At 35.7% G+C, this 17,922-nt stretch overlaps 8 protein-coding genes and 8 long non-coding RNA genes across 16 annotated transcripts; 6 read left to right on the top strand and 10 right to left on the bottom strand.

The window, feature by feature from the left end:
* The first annotated feature begins 267 nt into the window (after positions 1-267).
* avt3 (vacuolar amino acid transmembrane transporter Avt3) lies at positions 268-2,831 on the top strand. Its single transcript, NM_001018984.3, has 4 exons — positions 268-1,342; positions 1,407-1,593; positions 1,634-2,328; positions 2,377-2,831. The coding sequence occupies exons 1-4, from the start codon at positions 447-449 to the stop codon at positions 2,567-2,569; spliced, it is 1,971 nt and encodes a 656-aa protein (NP_593551.1). The 5' UTR covers positions 268-446; the 3' UTR covers positions 2,570-2,831.
* A 193-nt stretch (positions 2,832-3,024) lies between these two features.
* Positions 3,025-3,929, bottom strand: SPOM_SPNCRNA.776. The gene has a single exon (NR_151151.1). It is a non-coding gene; the product is annotated as a non-coding RNA (long non-coding RNA).
* SPOM_SPAC3H1.08C (uncharacterized protein) lies at positions 3,138-3,995 on the top strand. Its single transcript, NM_001018983.3, has 2 exons — positions 3,138-3,495; positions 3,536-3,995. Exons 1-2 carry the CDS (start codon positions 3,287-3,289, stop codon positions 3,960-3,962), a joined length of 636 nt encoding a protein of 211 aa, NP_593550.1. The 5' UTR covers positions 3,138-3,286; the 3' UTR covers positions 3,963-3,995.
* Positions 3,996-4,019: 24 nt separating this feature from the next.
* aru1 (arginase Aru1) lies at positions 4,020-5,209 on the bottom strand. Its single transcript, NM_001018982.3, has one exon. It carries the CDS (start codon positions 5,155-5,157, stop codon positions 4,186-4,188), a length of 972 nt encoding a protein of 323 aa, NP_593549.1. The 5' UTR covers positions 5,158-5,209; the 3' UTR covers positions 4,020-4,185.
* A 184-nt stretch (positions 5,210-5,393) lies between these two features.
* Positions 5,394-5,683, bottom strand: SPOM_SPNCRNA.775. The gene has a single exon (NR_151150.1). It is a non-coding gene; the product is annotated as a non-coding RNA (long non-coding RNA).
* A 701-nt stretch (positions 5,684-6,384) lies between these two features.
* SPOM_SPAC3H1.06C (transporter) lies at positions 6,385-8,956 on the top strand. The gene has a single exon (NM_001018981.3). The coding sequence runs from the start codon at positions 6,602-6,604 to the stop codon at positions 8,369-8,371; it is 1,770 nt and encodes a 589-aa protein (NP_593548.1). The 5' UTR covers positions 6,385-6,601; the 3' UTR covers positions 8,372-8,956.
* Positions 6,485-8,532, bottom strand: SPOM_SPNCRNA.2875. The gene has a single exon (NR_192243.1). It is a non-coding gene; the product is annotated as a non-coding RNA (long non-coding RNA).
* ste24 (putative CAAX prenyl protease) lies at positions 8,851-10,438 on the bottom strand. The gene is made up of 2 exons (NM_001018980.3): positions 10,384-10,438; positions 8,851-10,313 (listed from the first exon to the last, which is right to left on the bottom strand). Exons 1-2 carry the CDS (start codon positions 10,396-10,398, stop codon positions 8,994-8,996), a joined length of 1,335 nt encoding a protein of 444 aa, NP_593547.2. The 5' UTR covers positions 10,399-10,438; the 3' UTR covers positions 8,851-8,993.
* A 758-nt stretch (positions 10,439-11,196) lies between these two features.
* On the bottom strand, positions 11,197-12,325 carry SPOM_SPNCRNA.2874. Its single transcript, NR_192242.1, has one exon. It is a non-coding gene; the product is annotated as a non-coding RNA (long non-coding RNA).
* On the top strand, positions 11,240-13,425 carry mdm31. The gene is made up of 2 exons (NM_001018979.3): positions 11,240-13,052; positions 13,154-13,425. The coding sequence occupies exons 1-2, from the start codon at positions 11,406-11,408 to the stop codon at positions 13,310-13,312; spliced, it is 1,806 nt and encodes a 601-aa protein (NP_593546.1). The 5' UTR covers positions 11,240-11,405; the 3' UTR covers positions 13,313-13,425.
* A 4-nt stretch (positions 13,426-13,429) lies between these two features.
* On the bottom strand, positions 13,430-14,074 carry mug151 (transcriptional regulator HCNGP-like protein). Its single transcript, NM_001018978.3, has one exon. The coding sequence runs from the start codon at positions 14,029-14,031 to the stop codon at positions 13,591-13,593; it is 441 nt and encodes a 146-aa protein (NP_593545.1). The 5' UTR covers positions 14,032-14,074; the 3' UTR covers positions 13,430-13,590.
* On the top strand, positions 13,587-14,317 carry SPOM_SPNCRNA.2873. The gene has a single exon (NR_192241.1). It is a non-coding gene; the product is annotated as a non-coding RNA (long non-coding RNA).
* Positions 14,318-14,441: 124 nt separating this feature from the next.
* SPOM_SPNCRNA.2872 lies at positions 14,442-15,921 on the bottom strand. Its single transcript, NR_192240.1, has one exon. It is a non-coding gene; the product is annotated as a non-coding RNA (long non-coding RNA).
* On the top strand, positions 14,504-17,899 carry sdd3 (metallopeptidase). Its single transcript, NM_001018977.3, has one exon. It carries the CDS (start codon positions 14,690-14,692, stop codon positions 17,798-17,800), a length of 3,111 nt encoding a protein of 1,036 aa, NP_593544.1. The 5' UTR covers positions 14,504-14,689; the 3' UTR covers positions 17,801-17,899.
* On the bottom strand, positions 16,057-17,441 carry SPOM_SPNCRNA.2871. Its single transcript, NR_192239.1, has one exon. It is a non-coding gene; the product is annotated as a non-coding RNA (long non-coding RNA).
* SPOM_SPNCRNA.2870 lies at positions 17,447-17,786 on the bottom strand. Its single transcript, NR_192238.1, has one exon. It is a non-coding gene; the product is annotated as a non-coding RNA (long non-coding RNA).
* Positions 17,900-17,922: the final 23 nt, after the last annotated feature.

The following is a 17,922-nucleotide window of genomic DNA, read 5'->3' as shown; positions in this document are numbered from 1 at the left end:
TATACTGCAAGTGAGCTAAAAGAGATGAAATTAAGTCTGTTGTATATTAAATAAAGGAGAAAGAAATGGAAGTATATATCCCCACTCACATATCTTGACTTACACATATCTTATATATAAGTTATCAAAATAAGAAGTTGTATTTAAGTTCCTCCATTACCAACAATCAGTCCGGGCTGGATATTTCTACAATTTACCTGTGACTTATTGCTCAAAGTAACATCGTCAGAAGACTGTCAGCATAATGAAAAGTGGGTTCTACCCAGCACAGATACTTTGGGTCTTACATATTTTTTTTTTGTAGTTTCCTTCTTGATATCGTTAGCTAACTTTTCATTGTTTTTCTTATTATTATTGGAAAATTTCATTTTTACGTTACATATTATTTGCAGTACTTACACTGATTTCTTGAAAAGTTCTTATGCTAGCTGCTTTCCTCAATTAGAATGAGTAATAGTCAGTCTATAAAAATAAAGAAACCTCGTTCTAACGAGAATTTCGCTTCTGGTTCCTACTCTAGTCGTCGCTCTCAGCAAATTCATCGATTGTCCCATTCCCCCATGGCTGAAGGATTCCACAAGCCTAAATTAAATATTTCCCCTTCTGAGTCAAATTTGCCAAACAATGTTGCTGAGAACACGACAGATACACCTGTAAACTACGGATCTATCAGAGACGAAAATCACAACTCTAGGAAAGGAAAAGATGTAACTCTAAATTCAGATGAAGCTCATTCCGAGAATGTTCCCAGTACATCTGAAGACCCCGATGTTGTTCGCCGTCATTTAGGTGGACAAGCCGCAGATGATGATAATTTTTCTTCTCTTCAGCTTCAAGGCGGTGATATGCACCGCCAGGTGTATCGTTGGCAACAGGAAGTAGATCAAAATAAGCAGATTCGTCGTGGTCGTTCTCGCTCGTTTAGTGCAAAGGTTTCTGACCCCAATCTTCATTTGCGAAGTGTTCAGGATATGAAACAAGCTGGTGGAATGAGACGTGATTTTCTTCGTAATCGTGCCAGTAGCATTTCGATGAGCAGTAATGCTCATGGTAATCCCAATTTTTTAAATCGCAACTTTATTGAGTTCCTCTCTGTTTACGGTCACTTTGCAGGTGAAGAACTTAGCGAAGAAGATGAAGATGAGGATACAGACGACTTTGCTATGCCTCGAGACGTTAATCCTTCTTTGATTCATTCTACTGTTCCCTCTGAGCAAGAACCTTTGATTTCTCGTCATGGACGTTACAAACTACAGACGCCTGGAAATGCTTCAAACGGAAAAGCTGTACTTCTACTTTTAAAGTCATTTGTTGGTACCGGTGTACTCTTTCTTCCCAAAGCGTAAGTTTTATGGAATTAACGTTTTTTTATTTTATTATTTCCTAGAATATTAACCGATGTCTAGCTTTAAATTAGGTGGATTGGTATTTTCAAGTGCGACCCTTCTTATTGTGGGAGTATTGTCTCATATTTGCTTCTTACTTCTCATTCAGACTCGAATGAAGGTACCTGGAAGTTTTGGTGATATTGGGGGAACTTTATATGGTCCTCATATGCGATTTGCTATTCTTGCTTCTATCGTGGTTTCACAGGTAAGTTTTTAAATTTAAATATTTTACTAAATGCATTAAGATTGGATTTTCGAGTGCTTATATTTCGTTTGTTGCTAGCACATTACAAGCATGTGTAAAAGTTATATCCACTACTCACCGAGAATACCATTTAGCTGTTTTCATTTTTATTCAGTTTTTGGTATTTGTCCCTCTATCGCTCGTTCGCAAGATATCAAAACTTTCTGCTACTGCTTTAATTGCTGATGTTTTTATTTTGCTAGGGATATTATATTTGTATTTCTGGGACGTGATTACGCTAGCCACTAAAGGAATAGCCGATGTTGCAATGTTTAACAAAACTGATTTTAGTTTATTTATTGGTGTTGCCATTTTTACTTACGAAGGAATTTGTTTGATATTGCCTATCCAAGAACAGATGGCTAAACCAAAGAATTTACCTAAGCTCCTCACAGGTGTGATGGCAGCGATCTCTCTCTTGTTTATTTCTATTGGGTTGCTGTCTTACGCTGCTTTTGGTTCAAAGGTCAAAACGGTGGTTATTTTGAATATGCCAGAGAGTACTTTCACCGTTATTATCCAATTCTTGTATGCTATTGCAATTTTGCTTAGTACCCCATTGCAATTGTTTCCTGCAATTGCTATCATTGAACAGGGAATTTTCACTAGAAGCGGTAAAAGAAACAGAAAAATTAAATGGAGGAAGAATTATCTTCGTGTCTTAATTGTTATTCTAGCTATCCTAATATCTTGGGCGTACGTTTTTCCTTTTTTTTTTTATTTCTTCATTTGCTAACAATTTAGTGGATCTTCACGTCTTGATTTATTTGTAAGTATGGTAGGTAGCGTCTGTTGCATACCGCTTATCTATATGTATCCGCCGATGCTACATTATAAGGCTTGTGCAAATAATTGGATTTTACGTACTCTTGATATTTTTATGTTTACTATTGGTGCCTTCGCAATGGCTTTCACTACGTACATGACATTTTTTTAGGATTTTCACTCGTACGATTTTATATTTATAGGTGGTCTCCATTGATCCTTATGCATTTCATATTACTTTTGGAATTTTTTTTTTCAAAATTTTACATATTTCCTCTAGACTTAATTATTAACGGGTTTACACTGCAAACGCTTTTTCAGTGGGACACTAAATAATATTTATTAATTACTATATAAGATACGTCGAATATTTTACAGATACCGAAAACTATTTGAGGCTTAGGATTAAGAAAATCGTATTTTTAACATTGAGAAAGAAGTTTGTTTAATATTGTACATTTTATTTTTACGCAATTTCAGCATCCACAATCTTATTTGTTAGCGTACATTTGGTGCTGGTGTAAATGCTATATTAAAGACTGGCCCGCTAAAATTTAAAGCAAGTTGGTTTACCTTAGTCATAATTTGTGAAGAATAATCATGGAAATAAAACCCAATTTAAATCGTTTAAAAAATTATTATTTAATATACATATATATTTCTTTTATTTTTAGAGACTAAAATATTCATTAGTCCGCCTTATTTTACCATATCAGAAACACCAAAACCTCTAAATTATCACCACCGAACGTAGTAGTATAAAGATTGATTTTCTTCAAATGCAATTGTCTGCTTCTTTAACATAATTTACTTTTTTTGACGTATCTTTTCTCAAATCGCCCATGAATATTGAATCGTTCCTTAGAATTTACAAATAAAAAAGGAACAAATGATTATTCGGAAACAAATTTTCCCATTTCTAAGTCAAAATAGACCTTGGACGATTATTAATAGAATCCAATCCGAAAGATATTCTGCATCTTATGAACCAAGCCCTGAATTGCTTAAACAGTCTTCCAGAAGACTAGAGCAGGCTGGTTATTCTGTAAAAAATGCAGAAACAATTACTAATTTGATGAGGACCATTACTGGAGAGGCGTAAGTAAAAAGTTTAAGAGCTTTCCAACTAACGTTATAGGCTTACAGAGTTAGAGAAAAATATAGGATTTAAAGCTAAGCAGGAATCTGTGTCGTTCCAGCAAAAAAGAACATTTTTACAAATTCGGAAGTATTTGGAGACGATTGAGGAAAATGAATTTGATAAAGTTAGGAAAAGCTCTGATAAACTTATTAACGAAATTGAAAAAACCAAGAGTTCTCTCCGCGAAGACGTTAAAACCGCTTTGTCTGAAGTCAGATTGAATTTAAACCTTGAAAAAGGACGTATGAAAGATGCCGCAACGTCTAGAAACACAAATATTCACGAAAATGAAACGAAAATTCTCAATGAAGTGGATATTTTACACAAAGAAATTAATGACATGAAAATACAAACCAATCAATGGTTCACCGGTTTCGTTGGAGTCGTATCCTCCGTTGTACTGATTATTTTGTTTTACTTTTAGTGATTATCCTTAATAAAAATGTTTACGTGATAATATGCTTTTACTCAACTTCAGTAATCAGATCAAAAAACTTGTTAATACCTAAGTCAATTCTATTTAAACGGTTAAACAATAGTAACGTTATTTATATTTTTTCCCTTAATTCCACATAAAAAGAATGCACTCTTCGTCCCGTCAGCTCATGAAAATCAATATTCGTTTTATATATTGATAAATTGTAATTTTAAAGTAAAGTTTGACCAAGACTAGTACGAACGATAGAGCGGGCCAAGTCCACCGTAGTCTTGGCCTCCTCTTCATTACCAAGTAGTGGATTAACCTCCATAACATCAACAGCAACCAATGTACCGGATTCAGCTACAGCTTCGCAGATGTACATTGCCTCACGGAAAGTCAAACCGCCTGGAACACGGGTACCAGTGGCTGGGGCAACGATGGGATCGCAAGCGTCAACATCGAAGGAAAGATGGACAGGTCGTCTCTTACCAGGATTGATGTGCTCCATCGCCATCTCAACGACACGGCCAATTCCGTATTTGTCGACGTGGTGCATGGTATAAGCGGCTATGTTACGCTCACGAAGAAAAGCGCGCTCCATAGGATCTAAATCACGCAATCCAATAAAAGCCAGACGACGCTCTTCAATAACTCTCTTGGTCCAAGCAAACTCTTCAGGGAGAGGCTCGGCGTATCCTAAAGAAAATGACAAGGGGCAACCATGAAGATTTTTAGAAGGAGAAGATTCAGGAGTGTTAATGTCAGCGTGAGCGTCAATCCACAAGACACAGGCATCATCATAAACGGCCTGCACACCCTCCACAGTACCAATGGCAAGAGAATGATCACCGCCAATGTTGACAACAACTCTTTGCTGTTCTAATTCACGTTGGACAGCATCACGAACTTGACGAGTAACATTGCTAACGTATAAAGGGTTTTTCATTAAAGCCTGGTTGGGACCCTCCTTGGAAGGACGACTTTTAAATTCGGGGTTTTGGATGAGCTTGACATCGTATCCAAGGTGTTCCAAATCATCCACAAGGCCAGCCTTTTCAACCATTTCGGGAGCCAACTCTGCACCGTCCTTGGGCTGGCCACCAGAGAAAGGCATGTTTATGATGGAAACACCATTTCCCATCATAAATCTACTTAACATCAAATGACGGTGGTTATCACTAATTTTATGAGGAGACATTTTTTTTATTTTCGAGTACTTTTCAATAAGAAGAGAAAGAATGGCATATACTAAAGACAAGTTCAAAAACGGAATGAAAATTAATATACTTGCTCTTTCTTAAGTCCGTGGAGGCCACCCAGAAATATTAGCGAATCTCATTCGCAGGTTATATCAGAGTAATTCCGCGTTGTAAAATTTTCACTAAGGTAACATGTTCTTCACCTTTATTTCACTATCTTCTTTATCTTTCTCGATAAAGGGAAGGTTCGTTCTTTGTTTAGTAGTGATATGGCAGATCTAAAGTTATCTATTTTTCTTCTTATGAATGTATTGTGAGCTAGATATGCAGGTTTTCAGGCCTCTCCTACTGCTTAAATCATGCTTAGATCCTTGGGGGTCGGGTGTTGAAATTTCAACAGTCGGAATAATCGCTTGTAACTTTGATGTTTTGCAGTAGCTGTCGTTTTTTTTTTTCTTAAAGTCTTCCTAATGGCTGTGCATTGCCCAGTTATTTTCCGATGTCCCAGTGCGATTCTTAAACTAAAAGAACGTTTTAATATCGAGTTTCAATACAAAGGGAAATTTGTATAATAGTTCATACGTTACATACTACTTGCATACTTATAGCAACTATAGCTTTATTTTTACTGCTTTCTTTTATCATCTCTTTTGCAGGTTAACGTTAGCTCTTTTTTGTTTAACCATTATAGTATTGCATTGCTTCTAGGTTTCTCCTAAGAAACTTGCTTAAAGATTGAATACTGAAATTTGCTTTGTTTATAGTCAAATCAAAATACCTCATTTTTTGTAAATTTTTTCAGTCAACCTAACAATCAATAATAGTCTGTCTCTTCGCTACTGTCACTTTACGATCGAACTCAGCTCGTTCACACTATGCAGCATCGTTGTTTCTCTCTTTCTGTTTACTGAACCTTACTGCATGTTCTAAAATTTGTTTAATTGTGGCTGTTCCAAACAAAAGTGTATACGGAGTTATCATTCAGAAATCATGCCAAAGTCATAGTCAGGATGCTCAAATACTCATCCCTTTGATGCTCAACTAGGGTTGCCTTTGTCTTTGTGCACTTCCTTTATACTGTTGTGCATGGACTTTATCTATGTGCTGCCACTAGGCATTCTAGTTCAGCCTGATGCGTGCTTCCTCGGAATCTCCTATCTTTGTAAATCGTCAAAAAGTTCCATTGTAAATTAATATAACAATGCGTCCGTTTCCATTTAAAAACTATTCAAGCACTATAGCTGCTATGTGAATGTTGTTTTTCATCCTTTAATTTCTTCATTTGTTATATTTCTAATCAAGAGTGTCATTATATTGCATTACTTTAATTTTTCTTGCATTCCTTACTATTTTCTTTTTGAATTTTACTTCATTTCGTTTTGCATTTTGTAATTGTGAACCCCTTTCTTTACAATTGCATTTGTCTCTCAGCTCCAAGATATTATGAACCCTTCGTCTTCTCCAAATCGTAGCTTGAATCCGACTAGAGGATTGAATCTCTATAGCACAGGGAATGAGGTAACATGGTTCTCTTCCACCGTTGATGAGGTGAACGAGCTAAAGCCTGCAAAATCAAAAGCCTTTTCTATTTCAGCCCAAGATCAAATTTATGGTACTAGTTCTCTAAAGTCTCGGTTTTCAACCCATGAAGCATCGTCTGAGAAAGATGATTCTTCCGATTTCACCCTCGTGTTGCCCTCCAATCGAATGTACATCGTTATTCCAGGACTTATGTTGTCGATTTTCCTGTCCGCCTTGGACCAAACTGTCATTACTACAGCTATTCCCACTATTGTAGCAAATCTCGATGGCGGTTCATCGTATTCGTGGATTGGTACTGCTTATACTTTGGCTCAAACTTCAATTCTTCCATTTTGTGGTATCATGAGTGAAGTAGTCGGTAGGAAAATTGTCCTCTATACTTCCATTGTTCTTTTCCTCTTCGGTAGTGCCATGTGTGGTGCTGCCCAAAATATGCTTTGGCTTGTACTATGCCGTGCTGTGCAGGGCATCGGCGGTGGAGGCATTACATCTCTAGTTACAATCGTTATAGCTGACATTACTCCTTTACAGACTAGACCTTACTACACAGGTTGTATGGGAGTCACCTGGGGCCTTGCTTCTGTCATGGGTCCTTTAATCGGTGGTGCAATTTCGCAAAAGGCTAGTTGGCGGTGGATTTTCTTCATTAATCTACCTACTGGTGGTCTTTCGCTCGCACTTTTGATTTTTTTCCTCAATCTTGTACCCAAGCCTACAGTTTCGTTTCGCGTGTTTTTACGTGATTTTGACTTTGTGGGCATTATTACCATTACGACTGGTGTTGTGTTGTTTTTAGTTGGTTTGAATATTGGATCTACAACAGGTCATTGGGCCCATGCCAATGTCTTGTGCTATTTAATTTTTGGTATCCTGTGCATTGCCGGTTTTGTTGTCAATGAATTCTATACTACCCGTACTAGAATTATTACTCCCTCGGCATTTAAAACGCTCTCTTTAACATCTGTAATGGTAACATCCTTTTTACATTATTATATTGTCTCAACAATTACTTACTACATCCCAGTATACTTCCAAAACATTAAAGGTGACGGGCCCTTGATGTCTGGCGTTCACACATTATCTCTAGCGGTTGTATCCTCACTTCTTTCTGCTGTTAGTGGTATGGGAATAGGAAAGTTGAAAAATTATCGATATCCAATGATTGGAGGATGGATAGTTTTATTAGCTGGTACCGGTAGTATGATTGCGATATATTATAACACGGACATATCACGTACCATGGGATTCTTGGCTTTGACAGCAGTCGGAACTGGAAATCTATTTCAACCAAATCTCATTGCTGTTCAAGCTTCTGTACCTCCTGCTTTGATAGCGACTTCCTGTTCTGCATTTATGCTGCTAAGAAATATGGGTGCATCTGTGGGAATATCGATGGGAGCGGTAATCTATGATCAGCAACTAACGACACTTTTAAAAGGAACGAAGTATTCTGCAGGGCTATCATACTCTCAAATTGCTTCAATTCCCAACGTAAGCGAAAAGAACTTTGTATTCAATGCCTATGCTAATGCCATTCGTATGATTTGGATTGTAAATTGTCCAGTTGCAGGAGTAGGAATGCTTTTGTCGTTTTTTACAAAGCAAGAGAAGTTATCTCAAAGCGTCACGGAGTACAAAGAAAAGGATAAGGGATTCAAAGATGCTCCTTAAAAACCGTTCTTTTTTTTTAAACCTTTGTGGAAAAATCACTAGACAACCGGTTATCAATTTTTACTTTTTGCTATATTGAAATTATAGCACTGTTGTTTATCTGCTTGAAATTTTCTCCACCTACGTTTAATGATGAAGACGCTTTGCTATTCGACTTCCAATGTTTAATGTTTGCAAGTTTAATTGTAAGCAAGCATAATTTTGATTTGTCCTCCTGATATATCTTTCTATGAATAGTGGATTTTTAGGCAAGTCTTAAATTAGTTAATTGATTAATATGCTCATACGTTCCCTTCGCTTTTGATATTTCGCATTTGCTGGTGCTGTCCACCATACTCAAATTTTATGAACCAATTTTGTATGTGCTGTTACGAGTTATTGCATATCGTCTTTTTTTGTTTTGATGTTTCTTTTTTTTTATTGATTTTTTTCCCCCTGACTTTATTTTCGTTAAGGAATGTTGCAATTTCTCAAATTTAGTTTAGTATACGTTCATATTGAATCGTTGCTACTCATTGTTACTAGTAATATCATTTTTCTATACAGATATGTAAGCATAATATATTTTAACAATTTTAAGGCAAATTCGTGCATTTGACATAATTTCATTCACTCATGAAACCTAATTGTTCTTTTTTAGCGTCGTGTAATCAATTGCATTCAAACGATCAACCAAGATGGGATGACTATGGTAATACGAGGTATATAAAGAATCAAACTCCAAAGGAGAAAGATTGTCATCATGAATGCGTATTAAACCATCACCCAAATCCTTTGCGTACCCTAATTGTTTAGCAAAAGCATCCGCTTGATACTCACAAAGGCGAGAAACTTTGTTGGAGGCAAACGTAAGGATGGAGGATAAAGGACCTAATGCGTCCGAAAAAAGGAGAAGTCCAACAATTACAGGTTTTTCGGTAATGAAATTGAAGGAAGTGTATAAGCTATTATTTCGAATAAAAGCAGCAAATAAGAAGAGGTGGAACAGACTCATTCCGTAGTCTATAATAGTATTAATTAAATTATGAGACATGTACCAATGACCAAGTTCGTGACCAAGAATTGCAATAAGTTCCGGTTCCGTATGATTTTTCACAAGAGTATCAAAAAGTACAATTCCTTTGTTCCATGGAAGCCCATAAAAGAAAGCGTTGGAGTGAGTTGATCTACGACTAGCATCAATCACATAAAGCTTCTTCAAGGGAAAATTGATACTGGCAGCTAACTCTTCAATTTGTGTTCTAAGACTTCCATTTTCAAGCGGTGTAAACTTGTAAAACAAGGGCATAATTAGAGAAGGAGCAATAGTTTGTAAAATGAGGCCAAAAACAATATAGGCACCCCATGCATACATAATAAAATTATCACCAAACTTGGTCAAAATTTTAACGAAAACACCAACGACAACACTCATAAGTAAACCACCAAGGCTTAATTCCTTTAAAAGATCAATTACGAAGATCTTTAAAGTCGATTTATTAAAACCATACTTTTCCTCGATCACAAAGGTTGAGTAAAGATTGAAAGGAATTTGAATTAAACGAGAAAACAGAGTAAGTCCAAACATGAAAACACAGGAATGCGTAATCGAAGTCGATAGACTAAACCTTGAGGATGAAGCAGCTAATTTATCCATCCAAGGAAACTTAGTGATATTCCAAAGGTATGAAAGTCCATCATATTTAATAATCAAAAGATCAACGGCTAAAGTAAATGTGGAAACAATAGTAGAAAACCAACTTTTATCACGAGCATAAGACAATGCTTTTTGGTACTTTTTTTCATCAACGTGTTCAGCTAAAATAGCAGGAGGCTTTTCTCTCAACAAATATGGCACTTGCCTGCGACGAAGATACAAATCCCAGGCATACTTTCCAATAGAAAATCCAGCAATTACTATTTTCCAAGGGAAGCCTGGAATGTCTAAAATGTGCATCAAATGCTATAAAAACGTTAATACAAAGTTTTAAACCCCAAATATATTCATAAAAAATCAACTAATCGTTATATACCTGTAGAATTCCCATTTTACAACAATTGGCAAAACTTCTTGTAGTAGGCTTTGGTGTAGCTTGTATGACTGAAATTTCTTTTAGGAAGCAAAGGCCAGGTGACATAAATAGAGTTCAACTATCGAAGAAAAAACAAAAAGAAGTAATCAAATAGCTTTTTGCGAGAAACATATTGTAACATTCATGTTGCACGCATGCTACCTTGGTGTGCATAAGACCTAGACATTTAATACATAATTTGCGTCCATTAATTCAGTTAAAAATGGATTGTGATTCTGTAAATATTTTTAACAGGCATAACGCATATATCATAGATAACGAAAATGAAATCTCAACTTTTCTTTGTCTATTTAGCCGTTGCATCAACAACATTAAAATTGCCAGATGAAATTAACGAAAATAAAGAATTGGAATATGTAAGTAAAGATAAAATTAATTTTATCTTGAAAAGAACTCGGTGAAGTTATATTCAGAAGCTAAATACTACTATAACAGTATGCTTTTTGGCGGCTTCTTAATGCCTTGGACATGAATTGGAATTCTATTCAAACTAAGCGCAATAGTCTTAATAACTCAACCAGCATAATTAAATTTTAGTAGTTAATGCAGGCAGTTAGTATAAAATGTGTATACAGTTGTTGCTTTATAGTCAGCTAGTTAGCTAATTGTTATAATTAAGCAAAGTATGTAATAATTCGATGTCATCTCATTCGTACAAAACATCTGATTTATAAAGTGTATACTCAGAAGCATATATAATAATTTGGAATGGATCATCGTTATTTTCTATATATTTTGCCATCTTAGCTAAAGATTTTAGTGTAAACTTTGCTAGTTATTCTCCTATTTTCTTTCTGCAGACAACCATATACAGGAAAGGCATTGAAACTTTTATAATATATCATTACAGGCAGTTTATTTCTTTAAAACAGAAGCATATATAGAATAATTTGTCTTGACTGTAATTATATACACTAATTGTGCTTTTCGAGAAGGTATTATTTATTTGACCTCATAAGTTGATGCTCGAATCACGACTTGCGAAGAATATAGCAAGGATTGTTCAGGCCCGTAAGCCCTATTTAATTTCTTATCATGTTCGTGCTTCTACTCAAAATGCCTTACTCAAGCAAACCGTTTTGCAATCTAGCAGCTTCAAGAGTTTTCCTACTCTTCCTAGACTAGCAGCTAGGAATATTTCAAACAGTGGGATATTGTCCCGTACTACACCTGTAATTATTAAGCAAATATCTATGGTTAGAAGTTACTCGTCTGGAGATGTTGAAAACCCTGAGATTCTCAACAAAAATGAATCAAATCAATCTTCCGGCGTTAAAAGGGCAATGCCATTTCGCGTATTAAAAAAAATGAAAAGCTTTCTTTTTAAGCAAAACAAACCCTTAACAGTGGATAATGTTACTGCCTTTTTCAGTTGGTGGCTTGTGAGCCATATAGTTTGGATCGTAGTTGGTACAACAACTTTTTTTTCATTGTTATTGTACACCTTAAACACTGTTTCTGCACAGGAACTATTAGGAAGATGGATTGGTCAGTTAATGACAAAAAATACAGGGTTCCAATTCGTCTTTGAAAGCGCAATTGTTCCCAATTGGAGGAAAGGATTAATCACATTCAACAAAATTTCCGTAATTAGAAGACCTGATACTTTGAATGGCATTGGAGCACAAAATCCGAATAATAAGTCTGATTATGAAAAAGAGTACATGGCTTTACGAAAACGTTATGATTCTAATGAGGAACCTGACACTGAGGCTCTGAGTCAGGGAAACTATACTCAATTTGAGTTATCCATTGATAAGGCAGATGTTTCGTTTAGCTTTGCTAGGTTTTTAAATGGTAAAGGGATTGTTAAGGAACTTCAGCTGAAAGGTGTTAGAGGTGTAGTTGATAGACGGTTTATTGAATGGGATCCATCCTCCGATCCTCGTGATTACCGTCGTAAACACAACTGGGGGGATTTTGAAATCGAAAAATTTAAGCTAGAGGATTTGCGTGTTACTTTATTACAACCTAAAGGTTTTCGGAAGTTCCCCGTTAGTGTTTTCTTTTGTGAGCTTCCTAGGCTTAGAAAACAATGGTTATTTTATGATTTAATGAATGCTAAGACTCTCACCGGAAGCTTTGATAATAGTATGTTTACTATTCATCGATTACAACTTCGTCCATATTCACCGTACCTAAAAGTCGGTAAACAACTCGATGATATGCGACATAGTCGCTTGCGTATTGATAATGTCGCAATCGATCATCTAAATCGAGGTGTTTCGGGAGCATTTGGATGGATTAATGATGGCAGTGTTGATTTTTTAGTTAATATTTCTTTTCCATCAGAACCTTCGGAAAATTCTTTCCAAAAAGCGTGGATAAGTTTGATGGACAAATTGAAAAAGAAAGAAAAAGATGAGGATGTTTACAAAGACGTTCACTTTGATGTTAATGTGCAATTACATAATCCCAAAGCCGTAATTCCTATTTTTACAAATCAAGTAAGCTATATCAACAATGCTTTAATTCGACCTATTATTGCTTACATTAATTCCACACGGACATTCATCCCTATTCTTTGTCATGTATCAAAACCGCTTTCTGACTTTGATGGAAGCTGGACTTTTTACGACAGTGGTGTTTTACAAGAAATTTCGGCGCAGGTAAGTTCTACCCTGTTCCTTACTATAAAAGAGCGTCTTTTCCTAAAATTTAAGAGTAATTTACGCTTTTGAATATTAATAAATACTAATTTTTGATGTAGGTGTATGAATCGTTTGCTCGAGATGTATTAAATCAAGAGATACGAAGAAAACGAATTCAGAAAGTTGGCTACTGGAGTCTTCGGAGGTTTTTGCATTTAGTTTTGGTTTCTTTGCAGGAATTGGCTCCGACAACTTCTTCAATCAGTAATTTCGAATAGTTAAAAGTGATGCTATTTATTATTTACGGTTCTGATTCTCTTCATGAAAGGCTTTTTTGTTCTATCGGTAGTTAAAATTATTATAATAACAATTATTATTTTTGAAAATTGACTAGGGTAAACTAATGACTTAAGCTACTAGCCATATAAATGTCTTATCAAAATTGGCATTTCTGGATCATTTATTCATAACAGGCTAAGGTATTAAATTAAGTAGTCTTATATATATTCGGTAACGAAATTATTTTTACAAACACATTATCTTTTGATACTCAAATTTATTTAGGATGTTGAGAGGTTTGAAATTTAATTTCAGTTCTATCATGCTTTTGGTAATTTTCACGCCTGGCAATCATTTCATCCTGTGATTTAGAGAGTGCGGATGCATAGACGTTTTTATGAAAGTCCGTTGGATCCCACATATCCTTAGATATCATAGTTCCTCTTGGCTCCTTAATATCCAGAAAATCCTGCAAATTATCAAGTAACTTTGGGTTTCTGAAATTTTCATTTTCTGATAGTCTCGTATGAAAATGAATGCCCTTTGCCTTTAATTTTATAAATTGCTTTATCTTTTTCTCCAGCTCTGTGTCAACTTCAGCTTTAGGAGAATTTGGGATTTTCCAATGGGGTTCCTCAGAACGTCCTTTAATATCATTGTTTTCATTTACTAACGAAGTTTGTTCCTCTTCCTCTGAGTCGTAGGCTACCAAAGACATAACTCTTAAAACTCAAAGCATTTAAAGTAGATAGATAGTGTACGGTAGAAGCAAATTAAGTATTGTGCAACCATAGTGGTTGCAAAATATATAGGTTTGCTATTATCATCCAAAAGATGCAGACTTTTTAATTTCCTTAATTAAAACCTAGGAAAGGTAATTTATAAATGCATCTACTGGTTGTTTGTTAACAAGTGTAAAAACCTATAGTTGGACTAGGAGTACATTGCTCGTTCATTTTGAGGTACAAATCACTTTTTAATTACCATATGATAAATCCGTTTTTTACAACTAGTATGTTTGCATTAATAACACAAAACTATCTTTGAACATATCTCAAACCTATTCATTAATAGCGAACGTTTATTCTATTAAGGAGGTGTTTGCAAACCAAACTGAACAGTAACGACGTTACCTCGTCTATACAGTTTATGCATACTAAAGTATGAAATTTCTTGACCATTTTCTTACTACTACTTAGTTGTTACGCTGTTATAGAGGTAATTCTAAATTTCTTTAATAGAGAATCCTTAAACATCGTATTTGTATTCTCTTGTTAAGGATTTTTTATTAAAGTCAACAGCACTCTCGTTGGGAAACGGGACATTGTATTGCTCATTTTGCTCGATTTTGCTGTTTTGGATAACTTTATTAAAGTATGCTTTCTGATGACACATCATTTCGCCAAATCTCAAGTGAGCGTATATTGAATTACACGGTCAACAAATGGATAAACGATGCAACTGGGTTCAGCGTCGCTTCAGTAAAAACTCCAACATCCAGATTACAAGGATCATTTGTAGTAGCAACTGAAGCTCACGATAATCTTGGCTGTCCTCATACCCTTGAACATCTGTGTTTCATGGGCAGTAAAAAGTATCCCATGAATGGCATTCTTACAAAATTTGCTGGCAGGGCATGTGGTGATATCAATGCTTGTACCGATGTTGATTATACTTCATATGAGCTTTCTGCTGCTGAGGAAGATGGATTTCTTCGTCTGTTGCCTGTATTTGCAGATCACATTTTGTCTCCAATTCTAAGCGATGAAGCGTTTTGCACAGAAGTTTATCATATAAATGGTATGGGAGAAGAGTCCGGTGTTGTTTATTCTGAAATGCAGAATACTCAAAGCTCAGAGACGGATGTTATGTTTGATTGTATGAGAACTAGTCAATATCCAGTTACCAGTGGTTACTATTATGAGACTGGTGGTCATCCCAGCGAACTTCGCAAGTTGTCTATCGAGAAAATTAGAGAATATCATAAGGAAATGTATGTTCCAAGCAATATTTGTTTAATTGTGACCGGGTGCATTAACGAATCAAGGCTTCTAAGCTGTGCCTCTGGTATCGTAAAGGAAATTTTAGCTAATGGTATTATCACTCCACCTACGTGGACGCGTCCATGGTGTTCAACTAATGTGGATTACACTATTCCTGAGCCAATTTTGAAAACTGTTAAATTTTCTTCCGAAGACGAATATACTGGATCTGTTTCTTTAGCTTGGAATGGACCCTCGGCCTTAGATGCATACACTGTTTTTGCTATTGAAACACTTTGTGAATTCCTGAGTGAATCTGCCGTCTCCCCATTTGGGCAGACCTTTGTTGAAATTGAAGACCCGTTTTGCTCATTTGTTTATTTTTATGTCTCACTCCGTGTCCCTTGTTCTATTCAGTTGTTTTTTGACAGCGTTCCTTTAGAAAAAATTAATGGCTTAGAACAACGTGCTTTACGTCTTTTGGCCGAAACTAAGCAAATCGACATGAATCGTATGAAGGATTACTTAAAAACACGACGCGATCAATACTTAACAAATCTAGAGGCTTTCCCTAGTTCTCTCTTTATGAAAATTTTGACTTTGGATCATGTTTACGGAAGTCGAGAAGGTAAAGATCTTCCTAACTTATTAAAGATGCTGGAGTACAATAGATTATTAGAGGAATGGGAAGAAAAGGACTGGCTAAAATTGTTAAAAAAATGGTTTGTAGAAAACAATTCAGTGACAGTAATTGCGCTTCCCTCTTTCGAAATGGCTGAAAACATCAAGAAAGAGAATGCGGAGCAGCTTAATAAACGGAGATGTCTGCTGGGGGCGTCTGGATTGGAAAAATTAGCCGAAAAACTGAAGAAATCAAAAGAAAAGAATGAACAAAAGCTTTCTGTTAACTTAATTTCAAGCTTCAGGATAAGTGATCCAGAGAGTATTCGGTTTTACTCATCTACGACTGCTAGGACTCGTTCCGCAGGTCAACCTTTTGACAATGAAGTCCAAACTTATATAGACACTGATGTTTCTTCAGAAAACCCTTTCATCCAGTTCGATCATATTGATAGTTCCTTTGTCCAACTTGCAACGTATATCGACACCTCTATGATTCCTTCAAGTTTGAAACCATATCTTTCTGTATTTGCTAAATATATAGAAGCTGCTCCGGCCTTGCTCTCAGGTACCATACCTACACCCTATCACGAAGTCGTCAAGCAACTTGAGCGTGACACTGTATCACTCAATGTTTCGCTTAGTTTTGACACATCATCTTGTGGTTACGCTTATTATGAAACTAAACGTGAACTGCTTTCTATAGAAATAAAGGTCACTCGTGAAAATTACGAAAAAGGAGTTTATTGGATACGAAATTTATTAGCCAAAACGGTATGGGATAGAGAAAGAATGTTATCAGTAATAAATCAGCAACTGGCCGACATTCCTTTTCAAAAACGTGACGCAGAATTTATATTACCATCATATTTCGATATCCGTCTATACAATGATTGCTCATTGAAGTACAGCCTAAATACCTTAAGTCAAGAGAAAATTCTTCGCGAATTACGGGATAAGTTACAGAATGATCATTCATCAATTTTTGATGCCTTTCAAAAAATGAGAAATTACATGTTACAGCATCAAGCCATTCGTATTCATGTAATTGGTGACATTTTAAAATTACCTCAGCCAATAAGTACATGGAATAAGTTACTTGATAGCGAATGCCACCGGAATCCAAATATGGAGTTTCTTTCGACTTTCTCTAAGAACTATTTAAAGCCTCAAGAATTTGGAAGTAGCAGTTCCCTTACCGTTATTCCGATGCCGTCAAACGAGAGTAGTGATTTGGTATTTTCTATTCCAGGTATTACCAGCTGGCTTGATCCGTCACTTCCAGTTATCGTCTTGATTGCAAATTATCTAGGGTTGATGGATGGCCCTTTTTGGAATACCATTCGTGGTTCTGGCCTTGCTTACGGATTTAATATGTCAATTGATGTGGATGGTGGTGTGCTTTATTATTGTATTAACACCTCCCCTGATGTCTATAAAGCATGGGCTTCAAGTCGCGATCTTGTAAAATCGCTAATATCTGGTGAGGTGCAAGTTAGTAGTTTTGATTTGGAATCTGCCAAATGTGTATCTTATAGCATAGTATCGGAGCTTGAAAACAACGCAATTTACTCATCAAAAAACTCGTTTACTTTGTTATCTATCAAAGGTCTAAACAAAGATGAAGATCATAAATTTTTAGAAAAAGTAAAGCAGGTCACATTACAACAATTTTTAGAGGGTTTAAAAATTTATTGTTTACCGTTCTTCTCATCCAGCAATAACTTAGCTGTTATCACTTCTTCCTTAGCTAAGATCGAACAAACTGTTGAACAGTTCACAGAGGAAGGCTTCAATGTGAATGTTGAAAGTCTGCATGAAATTCAAGGAATTGAATCAGAATCCGAAGATGACTTATCGGTAGGAGGAAATGATGACAATTAATGAGGCGTGAACTCAACCAAAATTTTTATTTTATTTAAAAAATGATATTTTATAAAATTCCTTAAACTTTGACTCATGATTAATGAAAATAAAAAAAAGACTTATACCAACAAATCAAATAA

Source organism: Schizosaccharomyces pombe (genome assembly GCF_000002945.2).
Source record: "Schizosaccharomyces pombe strain 972h- genome assembly, chromosome: I".
NCBI classification, from domain to species: Eukaryota; Fungi; Ascomycota; class Schizosaccharomycetes; order Schizosaccharomycetales; family Schizosaccharomycetaceae; genus Schizosaccharomyces; species Schizosaccharomyces pombe.
This window is presented reverse-complemented; position numbering and strand designations above follow the sequence as displayed.